Below are 13,442 nucleotides of genomic sequence, written 5' to 3'. Positions count from 1 at the left end.
CCAGTAGAAAAAGATATGTCATAAGACAAACTTCAGGGGAGATTTTATGATAAACTCCTAAAGGAAACAGGAAGAAATGGAACAGAGTTGAATACAGTAAAGGGAAGGTATGTTATACTGAGGACAACATTACAGTGCAGGGAAAAAATGGACAGGATTAGCAGAAACACTAAAAGGACAGTAATATAACATGTGCTCCAGAAAAAATTTGAGTAAGAAAAAGAATTAAGGAGAAACAGGTAAGAAAGGCACTAAATTCCTTTTTAATGATGATGTGATCAGGCAAAAAACTTTCCAGAGTCACCACAGGAAAATGTTAAATTTGCTAAGTGCATCACATGTTATTGAAAAGCACAAAACTAACAAAAAAGACTATTCTATTTTTATTTATTTATTTATTTTGTATACAGTGTTCTGCTTGCATGTATCCCTTCAGGCCAGAAGAGGGCACCAGGTCTCATTACAGATGGTTGTGAGCCACCATGTGGTTGCTGGGAATTGAACTCAGGACCTCTGGAAGAACAGCTAGTGCTCTTAACCTCTGAGCCATCTCTCTAGCCCCTGACTATTGTATTTATTAATAATGAAAATGTGAAAAGTAATTTAGAAACTTAAGCCATTCAGGTTGTTTCTGAAAAATCTAGGAAAAACACAAAGAAATGTTGAATTCACTTCTATGAAGAAAATTTCAAGGCACTTAAGAGAAAAATGTAAAGTAATGGTGCACAAAGAAATGACCTTCCATGCAAACTGACTAATGAATGAAATGGTGTATGTGGTTTGTCTTAGATAGAGTTTCTATTGTTGCAATGAAACATCATGACCAAAGAGCAAGTCAGGTAGGGTAGAGTTTATTTGGTTCACATTTCAGTGTTACTGTTTATCATTGAGGGAATTCAGGACAGGAACATAAACAAGCCAGACCTAGAGTCAAGGGCTGATGCAGAAGCCATGTAGATGATATATTTGCTTATATCAAGCAGCCTTTTGTGATATATATATAATATATATATATATATATATATATATATATATATATTATATATATATCCCACTGTGAGTAAAGCCTAAGTATTTATTACATTTTATTTGCTACCATTCATTCTTTGTGTACTTTTCTGACCCACACAGCTTTGTATTCCATGAAATCCCTTTGTCATTTTTCTTACTGGCTTACTTCCCCTAGCTTGCTTAGCTTGCTTTCTTATACAAGCAAGGACCACTAATCCACCTCCCCCCCCAATGGGATGGGTCTTCTCTCATCAACCCCTAATTAAGAATTATATCACATCTTCTGAAGGCATTTTCTAAATTGAGGTTCTCTCCCCTCTGATAAGTTGTGTCAAGTTGACATAAAACTATCCTGCACATAGTTATATTATTAAGAGCAATCAGCAGAACTAATGCAATCTGATAAGCAATTACTGATATTTTCCACAAAAGTAGATATAGAAACAGTTGTATGGAAACAAGAAAATCACAAATATCGAAATTATCCTTAAAAATCTTATTGCTGGGGGCATCACACAAGATATGAACATATGTCATGATAACAGAGGCACAAGGACAAAGGGAATATGGTCCTACATATTAAAAAAAACACATAGAATATTGAACAGAACAGAGATCCCAGAAAAAAACACAAAGTAATGTAGCTTAAGTTTTCCTGCCTGGCCCACAGTCAGGACAAATTTCTCTCACCTGCCAGTCCCACAACTGCTCAGACCCGACCACGTAAACACAGAGACTTATATTGGTTACAAACTGTATGGCTGTGGCAGGCTTCTTGCTAACTGTTCTTACAGCTTAAATTAATCCATTTCCATTAATCTATACCCTGCCACATGGCTTGTGGCTTACTGGCATCTTCACATGCTGTTTGTCATCATGGTGGCTGGTAGTTTCTCTCTGACTCAGCCTTCCACTTCCCAGCTTTATTCTCCTCTCTTGTCCCGCCTATACTTCCAGCCAATGGCCAATCAGTGTTTTATTTATTGAATAATCAGAGCAACACATTTGACATACAGAACATCCCACCGCACTTCCCCTTTTCTTTTTTTTTCAAAAAGGAAAGTTTTAACCTTAACAAAGTAAAAATTACATATAATTTGGGAATTTGGGCGTAGCTTCTCTTACTACTTCCTGCTGGAGGGGGGCACTGTATCTTACGGGGACACAAAGAAAATTTTAGGATTATGGAATAGTCCATGAAGGTGTATCGTCTGAGCCAGTTGCCTTCAAAGCATTCTGGATGTTGGATCATCTGGGCCTTGGTGTCATCGGAGACCTTTCAGGGGGTCTTGGCTGGTCAAACCTGATGTATCTTAATCTGGAACAAATCCATAGCCTTTGGCTTTCTGTAGGAACAAAAACAGAGACTTTTTTCCAAAGCAACATATCCTTATATCCAAATTTTGAAGTCAAGGTACCTTTAAAATATACATTTTGGCATAACTCAACATCTTTTACGATCAAATGTTTTTCTGCAGTTAAAAATCCCAAAGACAACACAATCCAGATTCTCTGTGTAATATTCATCTTCACGTGGCTTATTTTTTTATATTAATTTTACTGTCTCTTTAAAGACTTTATTTTTTAAAACTATGTATTTGTTTATATAACTGTATATATCACCTTTTACTTTCTCTTTCAAGCCTACGTATCTTTTACACACATTGTAAACTATTCCATCTGAATCTGTCTTATTGTGAATCTATTGCTTTAAACTGCAGCAGCTGTGGCTGCTGGCTCCGCCCACCTCAGCTTCCCAACATGGTTATGCTTACCACCAGCTCTGGGAGCTATCCTGGGTCTATGCTTTTATCCAAGCAGCGTGTAACCCAGAAACTTCTTTTTTTGTTTTGTATTAGCAAAGGCTAAATCCACCACGCAGCTTAATGTGCCACTTGCAGAGGCCTCATTCCTGCCATACTGCAGATCGAGTGCACATGCTAGGAACCCGCCAGTAGCTCAAACCGGCAGCTGCCGCTCATTTGAGAAAGACAATTAGGAAGCTGTTTTTAGCTCCGTTTTAGAATCTTTTTTCTCAGTTTTTAGGTGGAAACTCTTGCCCCCATGTTGGGCGCCATTTGTAGCTAAAGTTTTCCTGTCTGGCCCACAGTCAGGACAAATCTCTCTCACCTGCCAGTCCCACAGCTGCTCAGACCCGACCATGTAAACACAGAGACTTATATTGGTTACAAACTGTATGGCCATGGCAGGCTTCTTGCTAACTGTTCTTAAAGCTTAAATTAATCCATTTCTATAAATCTATACCCTGCCACATGGCTCGTGGCTTACCGGCATCTTCACATGCTGTTTGTCATCATGGTGGCTGGCAGTGTCTCTCTCACTCAGCCTTCCACTTCCCAGCTTTATTCTGCTCTCTTGTCCCGCCTATACTTCCTGCCTAGCTAATGGCCAATCAGTGTTTTACTTATTGACCAATCAGAGCAACACATTTGACATACAGAACATTCCACAGCAAAGTAAGCCAAATACATCAAAAACCAACCCAGGAAGAGAGAGAGAGCGCACTGAACATTCAGTGCTGGGCAAAATGATTATCCATGTGTAGACAAGTGATATTAGGTCCATCTCTCTCACCCTACAAAAAAGAAAACACTAACTAGAACAAGGAACTGCCCAGAAAACTTGAAATTCCAAAGTGCTAGAGGAAAGCATGATTAAATACTTCATTATTTAGAAATAAGCAAACACAATCTGAAAGAGATTCCAGGAACACAGAAAATAACCAAGAAAAATGACAAGGGGATTTCATGGAATACAAAGCTGTGTGGGTCCGAAAAGTACACAAAGAATGAATGGTAGCAAATAAAATGTAATAAATACTTAGGCTTTACTCACAGTGGGCCATATATATTATATATAAAACACAAAAGGCCGCTTGATATAAGCAAATGATGTTCCAACTATCTATACAAAGGAGCTTGGGATAGGAACAAGAGCTTTCAATGGAGTTAAGAATAGAGAGCACACTGGGTATTGCAAGATTGACAGCAGTTGTTTAATGAAAGGCAGGTGATAATAGTTACCCTCATGAAAGAAGGTTTAGAGGAAGAAGAGTCCCAAAAGCATGAATGAGGAACTTGGCACTGTGTTCTTTATATAGTATCATGAGGTAAGAGTGAAGTTTTAAATGATAGCCTCACAAGCTCACAGCTCAGGAAAAGAATGGCTTCCATACTGATAGAAGAAGGCAGGGGAAGATGTTATTTTCTCAAAATAAACAGAAAATTATCTCCAATATAAACACAGTCACATTCCCAAATCAGTCACTTTCTGACAAAAGGTTTGAGGGGCTCCAAAATTTTTCACCATTGCACATTGCTATACAGCAGTTGTAGGTTAGTAGAAAATACCTAGTGTTATGGAGTTTGTGATCCCAGAGAAAAGACACTTTCAATCCAATTATACTTAAAAGATTTATTGATTAGGTAGCATGGGCATGTTCCTAACTAGCTCAAATAATTTAAATTAACCTGTTTGGGACATTTTGATTACACCGTGTGAAACTCCCAAGACTGCCAATAAAGTTGACCTTGAATCAATCAGGGTGTGGACTTAGCAATGCGCTGACCAGAATTAACCATAGAGGTTTTGTTGGACTCAGATTAGGATAGAGAGACACAGGAAGGAATAGAGGGGGCTTGGAAAGGTTCATGGCCTTTTCCATATGGGAAGCATGGAGAGGCAAGTTTCTCCATTACTCTGTAGATCTATCATCAATCTTTTATCCCAATATCTGACACTTGAGTTTTATTAAATAATAGAACAATAAAAAAATCACTTTATTAATCTATTTGTATTAGTCTACATTCTGCCATTTGGTTCATTACCTCTCCTCCATATTGTGTTCCTGATTCCTCCATGACTCGCTGGTGAATTCTGTGTGCCACTGATTTCTCCCAGAATTCCTCTATCTGGAAACCACATTTCATTTCATTTTAGCTGGTAGACACAGTACATGTATTTACCATGTGTGTCATACTGTCTTGGAGGACTACATGTCTATCTGCCAAATATTATGGTTTTTTTCTCAAAATGATAATAAATTTGTCATCCAGTTTAGATGACAAACTAGTTAGAGTCATTCTTACCATCATCTAAGAAGGCTTTACATGGTTCACTTGGGTAAAATGTATCTTTCCAATTTACTCCTCCTTTCAATGTGGACCTGTTTTCTAAGTTGCATGCACACTTTTGTGTGAGAATACTGATCCCTTGAAATCCACGTGAATGCACTTATAGGTAGAATATTATAATTTAAGCCGTATGTCTTTAAATGGGATGTCTGTATGCTAAATGTTAAAATTAAGTGTTTTTCAACTTTCCTAAAGCTGTGAGCCTTTAAAACAGTTCTGTGTACTCATATGTGGATGTATCTGCATGTGAGCAGACCTGCCTGGAGATGGATAGAGGAGCAGTCCCTCAGTTCCTAAGATCATCAGAAATGTGTTTTCCAATAGTCTTAGGTGACTCCTGATTAAGGGTAGTTTGAACCTCCAAGGGTCTCTACCCACAGGTTGAGAACCATTGTCTCAGACAATGTTCAGACATAATCATCAAGGAGAATGCATGGCAGAAACTACATGATGGCTGCTGGAGAGAAGAGACTTCATTCTCAGGGTATGCCCTTGGAATTAATCACTGATTATGCCAGATCCTTCAGAATCCTATCACCTATCTTCCTAAACATGGATAGAGCTGTGTCTTGGTATTTTTCCAGGCAGTTTTCAGGTTCCCAATTAGTAATATATATGACTACAGTGATGCCCTTCACCTCCTGGTTGTTATAGATTTCCTCTCTGGCAATCAACTTTGTAGTTCCATATGTAAGTAAGAATGCGTGACATGGGTCTCCTGGCATAGATACATATAAATACACATATGTGAATATAAACACATACATACATGTTAATGCATATATCAAAATTAAGGACTCATTGTGAATGTTGCAATACTATTACTACATGTATTCATGACTATGGCGTAAGTATATACATAGCACTTTGTTACACTGACATTACATTTAATCTAATATGAAATACTTTTCTTGATATTTAATGGTTTTAATTGATATTTAATCTTGATGCTTGGATGGTTTCTTTCCTTGCTACTGCTCAAGTACTTTAGAGTCACAATGGGAGAGAAGATGTCATTTAATACTACCATCATTCTACCTGATCATCCTGGTCATTGTGTGAACTGAGGCTATGTTTACCTCTCATGATTTGGGGGAACTGTTCTAACCTTTTTCCATCATATAGAAATAACACACAGCTCCAAATTTCTTATGATCAAATTAAACAGTAGTCAAAAAACTGTTCAAAGGACCTAGATAAATAAAATACTAAAATCTCTCAAATCAATGATGGGTATTTACCACACTAAGAATTCAAAAGAGGTGGGTGGTGGTGGCACACACCTTTAATCCCAGCACTCAGGAGGCAGAGCCAGGCAGATCTCTGTGAGTTCGAGGCCAGCCTGGGCTACAGAGTGAGTTCCAGGTACTCAATGAGCTAAATGAGATGAATGAGAACTAAATGAAGGATAGTAACAATGTCATCAAGAATATTAAGACAATAAACAGAAAACCAGCTTGTAGTGCTTACATCTACAAATATGAGGCAATAGTTGAAAATTATCAACTTTGATGAAGGAAACAGACATAATTCATTTTTCACCGACCCTATGCAGCAGACATCAAAGGACACAAGGATTGAGAATTCATTGTTTTAAAACTAACAAAAGAAGGAAATTATGAGTAGCAATAGAATCAGGATGTGTCGTTCTGAAGGTGGTTCCATGAGACAATCAGTGGAATTCACAGGATCAACATGTGACTTAAGGGGGAATCAATTCACAACCCTCAATTCAACTTATTTCCTGACCAAATGCTGAATCCTGTTGGGCCATCGAACCCATTTAGAAAGGAAGAAATTGTCCCTTCTCTATCACATCTGATTGATTACTCTGGAAGTTTTGGAGAGTCAGTGCCCAGGGTAGAAATTAATGATATAGAGACTCAAAGGATTTAGAAAGGGAGAAATTGGCCCTTCTCTATCACATCTGGAGGTTTGGAGAGTCAGTACCCAGGGTAGAAATTAATGATATAGAGACTCAAAGGATAGACAGAGTCAATGTACAGACTTCTTGCAGTAAAGAGACACAGATAGTGACAAACTCTTCTTCACCAATTCAAATAAGAGACTGAATCTCAAAAAGTAATATTATTAGATCTGAAAAAGCGATACTACAATATATGTCAATGACATTAATGTTACCTTATGGAGTACTGTGGAAATTGATACACTATTAATGAGAATTCAAGAAGAAAAAGATGATTTCCTAGAAACAAGTGAACAATTCAAACTCCTATGTCATAAAACTAGGCCAAACAATATGGAAGTAATGAAACCGATGCAGTCAGAATTTCCTTTAACAGTGCCTCAGGACTGGACAGATTCAGCACTGAATTCTTTGAAAGGCCACTAGCCCACTGGAACATGTGGTTCTGGAAAGTCTTGCCCTTCTCTCCCATTCCCTCTGCCTTGCTTAATCGCCTCATCCCAACATGGGGGTTTTCCCCTTTACCTTTATAAACTGTCATTTGCTTTTGTGCCAGATCTCTAATCCCTGTATCCAGCGGCAGTGTTCTGTCCCTCCAGGACAAATATCCCTCTTCCCTTTCCCTTGTCCCTTTCCCCTTCTCCTTTATCTCCTTTACCCCTGCATGCTAGCCCATTCTAACACATAGTTCCCCTTCTTTCCTTCTTAAGAATTCCACCTGCAAGGTCATTTGCTCTTGTTTTCCTGCTGAGTCAGAAAGCAGTCATTTTAACGTTTCTTTCCTGCTTAATAAAAGATCTCTCTGTGAAGAGTTGTTTTGGTATGGATTGTGAATAATCCAGGGTCCCAGATGGATTCCCCACTGTGAGTGGGTCCCCCCTTTCTCTAATTCCTTTACAAATTCCTATACTAATGCCCCACAGAAAAATATAGCTGAAAACTGAAAGAAAATTAATGCTAGACCATCATCACAAAAAGCTAGCCTTACTTTTATACAAAAGAGCAAATGAGGATGAAAAACATCTTTAAAGGAAAACTTATAACCCTCACAGCCTGCTCCACTGACAGTCCATTGGCCCATAGCTGCCTTCCCAGTCAATGTAGACAGCTAAAACACAAAACTTTCCAATCACATTAGACAAGAACAGAGATTATGGTCTTTGACTCTTTATTTTTTGAAAATGTTTAGCATGATGTAAAAAGCCTGGTTGATCCCTTCTGAATTTTAACTTACATTTTGATTGGTGGGGTGGTACTTTTAAACTTCCTCCTTTTAAGTGTCTCTTACAGGACATCTGGCAACAAAGGGTGGCCACTAAGGTGACTCTACAGGTGTTAATGGCTCTTAGATATCTGACTCATAGCTCTCCACAGGATGTTATGCATGCCTGGCTTTCTGAAATTCACAGGCCATTGCCTGTCCCTCCACACCCAGGGTGACTCCCCAGGGATGAATGATCTTCAAGGGCTGATAGTCAGGTTAAGAACCCTTTGGCAAGCCAACCTAAGACAGGTATAGTCCAATTGCTGAGACCCCTGAGGTGGGGCAAACAAGTTCAGAGCATACTACTCTGACTCCCACTGAGCATCCACATGATAAAATAAAATGGTGGGTATGTAGTAGGACAGGCACATAAAACAATAAAAACCCAGAGACAGATATTAGGATGAAAGCTTAAAAATAAATCAGAGAATCAAGGCAGTTACAATCACTTTCACATATTAGAGGTGAGTGTGTGTGTGTGTGGGGATCCGGTCTCCACCCGCCTTATATTCCAGTCTCTACCTCCCTAGTGCTGGGATTAAAGGCATGAGCCTCCACTACCATGCTCTTATGGGTAACTAGTGGCTAGCTCCACCATTTGATCTCCAGGCAAGCTTTTATTTGTCAGAACCAAGAAAATATAATACAACACCCCAAGGCTTTACATTCTATCTGTGTGGAGCACATTTACCTGAATGAAGTACTATTATAGTAGTAAACCTGGAGCAGTGAGCAAAAAGTCTTCCCTGCTTTAGTGATGTAAATGCTTTCTGGTATCTATTATCTGTTGTACATCAAGTTTGGAGGAACAGTTGCTTAAGCACATGTTTAATGAGACACTTTTCCTGGGGAAATGCACTATACCTGTGAAGCTACTTATCCCAACAGGGAACTAAAAAGAGAACCAAGTCAACCCTGTTAAACCCAAGAGCTTTATTAGGGTTAGTTTGAGAAATAGGGTCAAGTAGTTGCTTACTGGAGCAGAGGGGACTCAAAGACAGTTTTTATCATGAAGCTCCAAACCAGCATGTTATACAGCATATACATATATAACAATGGGAGCACACTGCACACCTGTAGGCATATCAACTAGATAAAAAGCATCCTATCTTGGTGGATCATTTTGTCAAAACCTTTTCAAGGACTAGGATCTGAATTTCTTCATTTGATTTAAGCATACTGAAATCTGTCAGTTTCAGGGATCGCTTGAAAACCTTTTGAGGTTTTCTGACTCAGTTCCTATACAACACACATGCCTGCAGTCACCAGGAAATGGTTACTTAACAGCACATTCTCCAGGTTTCTGTGTTGTATCTTCATTATGAAGCATTTAAGGTTGCATAGGTATAAAAAGTTCTAATGAAAATTTTCCTACACTTTAACATCTTTAGAATTTCCCTCAGTATAAATTCTGGATATATTCTAAGATTTGAATGTTACTGAAAGCTTTCATAATTTTATGTTGACAGACTTGAGACAATAAAGGTTTTTTCTCACATAGTCATGGTAAACTTTCTCACCTGTATAAACACTTTGGTGTATTCTCAGGATGATTTTGTGGCAGATTTCTTGCATTTAATACATTGGTAAGGTTTCTCTTGTGTATGAACATTCTAATTTCTTCTAAGAGATGGGGGCACATGTAAAAGATTTTTCACATATAATTCATATGTAGGGTTTCTCTACTTGTATGGATTTGCTGATGTTTTCTATGGTCTGAGCAACTGATGAAGGCTCTGTCACATTCATGACATTGGTTAAGGTTTCTCTCTTGTATAGATTATCTACTGAAGTCTCAAATGGCCTTTTCTTGCTAAAGGATTTGTCACATTCAGTGACTTACTAGATTTCTCTAATAAGTTCTAAGATAGCTTTTGAGGTGAACTCACATTGATGGCATTTGGAAAATTTCTCTCCTGTATGAATTATCTGATGAGTTCTAAGTTTGCCTTTATAGATAAGGATTTGTCACATTTGCTGCATTGTAAGGTTTATCTTCTGCATGAATTTTAAGATGAATTCTACAGTAGTTTTCATAAAGGATTTGTCACCTTCACTGCCTTTCTAAGGTTTCCTTCCTGCATGAATTCTCTGATGAAGTCTAAGATGTGAGGCAGTGGTAAAGGACTTATCACATTCATTGCATTTGTAAGGTTTCTCCCCGGTATGAATTCTCTGATGTCTTCTACATTCTGTGCAACTGACAAAGGATTTCTCACATTCACTGCATTTGTAAGGTTTCTCTCCTGTATGAATTCTCTGATGAGTTCTAAGATGTGAGGCAGTTGTAAAGGATTTTTCACATTCAATACACTTGTAAGGTTTCTCTCCTGTATGAATTCTCTGATGAGTATGGAAACTGCCTATATGGGTAAAGGATTTATCACATTCCCTGCATTTGTAAGGTTTTTCTCCTGTATGCATTCTCTGATGAGTTCTAAGATGGTCTTTCCGAGTAAAGGATTTGTCACATTCACTACATTTGTAAGGTTTGTCTCCTCTATGAATTTTCTGATGAATACTAAGACTAAATGTCCTGATAAAGGATTTGTCACATTCACTGCATTTGTAAGGTTTCTCTCCTGTATGAATTCTCTGATGAATTCTAAAATAGCTTTTCAGGGTAAAGGATTTATCACATTCCCTGCATTTGTAAGGTTTCTCTCCTGTATGCATTCTCTGATGAGTTCTAAGATGGTCTTTCCGAGTAAAGGATTTGTCACATTCACTACATTTGTAAGGTTTGTCTCCTCTATGAATTTTCTGATGAGTAGTAAGACTGAATATTGAGATAAAGGATTTGTCACATTCACTGCATTTGTAAGGTTTCTCTCCTGTATGCATTCTCTGATGTATACTAAGACTGCTTCTATGTGTAAAGGATTTATCACATTCACTGCATTTGTAAGGTTTTTGTCCCGTATGAATTCTCTCATGTCTTTTGTGGTCTGTGCCACTTGTAAAGGATTTGTCACATTGACTGCATTTGTAGGGCTTCTCTCCTGTATGAATTCTCTGATGAGTTCTAAGATGTGAGGAAGTGGTAAAGGATTTGTCACATTCAACACATTTGTAAGGTTTCGCTCCTGTATGCATTCTCTGATGAATATTAAGACTGCCTCTCTCGTTAAAAGATTTACCACATTCACTGCATTTGTATGGTTTCTCTCCTGTATGAATTCTCTGATGATATGTAAGATGGATTCTCCGGATGAAAGATTTGTCACATTCAATACATTTGTAAGGTCTCTCTCCTGTATGAATTCTCTGATGAGTATTAAAATTACCTCTATGGGTAAAGGATTTATCGCATTCACTACATTTGTAAAGTTTCACTCCTGTATGCATTCTCTGATGTATTCTATGTTCTGTGCAACTGATAAAGGATTTATCACATTCATTGCATTTGTAAGGTTTCTCTCCTGTATGCATTCTCTGATGAGTTCTAAGACGGTCTTTACGAGTAAAGGATTCATCACATTCACTGCATCTGTAAGGTTTCTCTTCTGAATGAATTCTCTGATGAGTTCTAAGATTGCTTTTCAGGGTAAAGGATTTGTCACATTCATTGCATTTATAAGGTTTTTCTCCTGTATGAATTTTCTGATGTCTTCTAAGACGGTCTTTCCGAGTAAAGGACTTATCACATTCCCTGCATTTGTAAGGTTTCTCTCCTGTATGCATTCTCTGATGAGTTCTAAGATGCGAGGTAGTGGTAAAGGATTTATCACATTCAATACATTTATAAGGTTTCTGTCTGGTATGATTTCTCTGATGAGTTCTAAGATTCATTTTCTGGGTAAAGAATTTATCATATTCACCAGGTGCACAAATTTTCTGATGCAAATGTCTTTTAAATTCTGAAGTCTGGTAGAAGAACTTAGAACAGTCTGTACATTTGTAAGATTTTTCTCCACAATGGAATTTGCAATGTAGTTTGAGTTGTGACAAACGTGTAAAGGATTTACTACATTTTGTACATTTATAGGGTTTCTGTCTAGTATGAGTTCTATGATGTCTCTTAAGGCTTGAGTCTGTCTTGAAACAGTTTCTACCTTTCCTGCTTTGGTATGCTTTCTTTCCACTATTGGTTCCTTTCAGTGAGAGTTTATGTTGACAGTCAAAAGATTTATCAAGCTCTGTATTTTTGTGTTCTTTCTGGACTCTTTGATTTTGACCTGGAAAATTGCCACAAGGAGGGAAAACAGGAATTAAAGCATGAGTAAGAGATTTAATGACTGATAACCTTAAGTTTTTCTATTACATATAAACTTCCAATTTTCAGGGATAGAGCTCTCACCAGAGGTCTATTCTGTCTCACATCATTAAATAGATGCTCAGAAGAAACTCCAGTCTGACCTATGTCAAACCAAAAGGACCGACTATGGCTTTCTCCTTCTTTATCTAAACTGTGTACCTTGCAGAACATAGGACAAATAAGTGACCAAGCAATAATCAGGGAAGTACTTTGAAAGATCATATAAATAATGTTTATCTATTTTCCTGTATACATTTTTGAGACAGCCACACTGGATCACTTTGGTCAGCTAGGAACACATATGGTAACCAAGGTAGGGATAGAACACAACATATAGTTTTGTTTCTGCATCCATACTGCTAGGATTAAAATCATCCCTTCTCGGGGCTAAACATAAAGAACACATATCAAAAACTGAATAAATAAATGAAGCAAACAAAAACCCATGCTAACTACCAACAGATCAATTTTCACTTAAAACCTACTAAACTGTAAAAATCAGAAATAGGGGAGTAATTAAATCCAATAGTATAGTCACAATAATCCAATTATTGAGTGTACTGCAATTTACTTCATGCTCTGAATATTCAGTTTCCTTTGAACTTTGAAGTTTTCTTTAAAAACTAGAAGGGAGAGCTGGAGAGATCACGTAGAATATAGCACTATTTATGCTCCTACAGAACAGAGAAAAATGTACAGGAGGCACCATGAAAAAGCTATGTTGATAACCAGAATTTTCCTTATTTTTGGGAGTTTCTAGACAGTTCAGAGAGATTACATATAAACAAAGATTGTAAATAAAAATGATTGAATCAGGAATTCTAGAGA

At 37.6% G+C, this 13,442-nt stretch overlaps 1 protein-coding gene across 16 annotated transcripts in view; it reads right to left on the bottom strand.

Moving 5' to 3' along the window:
- Positions 1-13,442, bottom strand: part of LOC128124468 (zinc finger protein 420-like) — a 60,132-nt gene that overhangs the window by 21,693 nt on the left and 24,997 nt on the right. For 5 of the 16 annotated variants that reach the window (XM_052760770.1, XM_052760771.1, XM_052760769.1 and 2 more), the window contains one exon: positions 241-12,534. The exons of 6 other annotated variants lie outside the window; for them this stretch is intronic. In XM_052760770.1, the coding sequence (XP_052616730.1) occupies positions 10,421-12,534 (2,114 nt within the window). In that variant the 3' untranslated portion in view covers positions 241-10,420. 5 more of the 16 variants (XM_052760774.1, XM_052760775.1, XM_052760773.1 and 2 more) reach the window with 3 other exon arrangements.

Source organism: Peromyscus californicus, unplaced genomic scaffold (assembly GCF_007827085.1).
Source record: "Peromyscus californicus insignis strain IS unplaced genomic scaffold, ASM782708v3 Scaffold_4__1_contigs__length_199733344, whole genome shotgun sequence".
Taxonomy (NCBI): Eukaryota; Metazoa; Chordata; class Mammalia; order Rodentia; family Cricetidae; genus Peromyscus; species Peromyscus californicus.
Note: the sequence above shows the minus strand (reverse complement) of the source record. Positions and strands in the feature narration are given on the sequence as shown.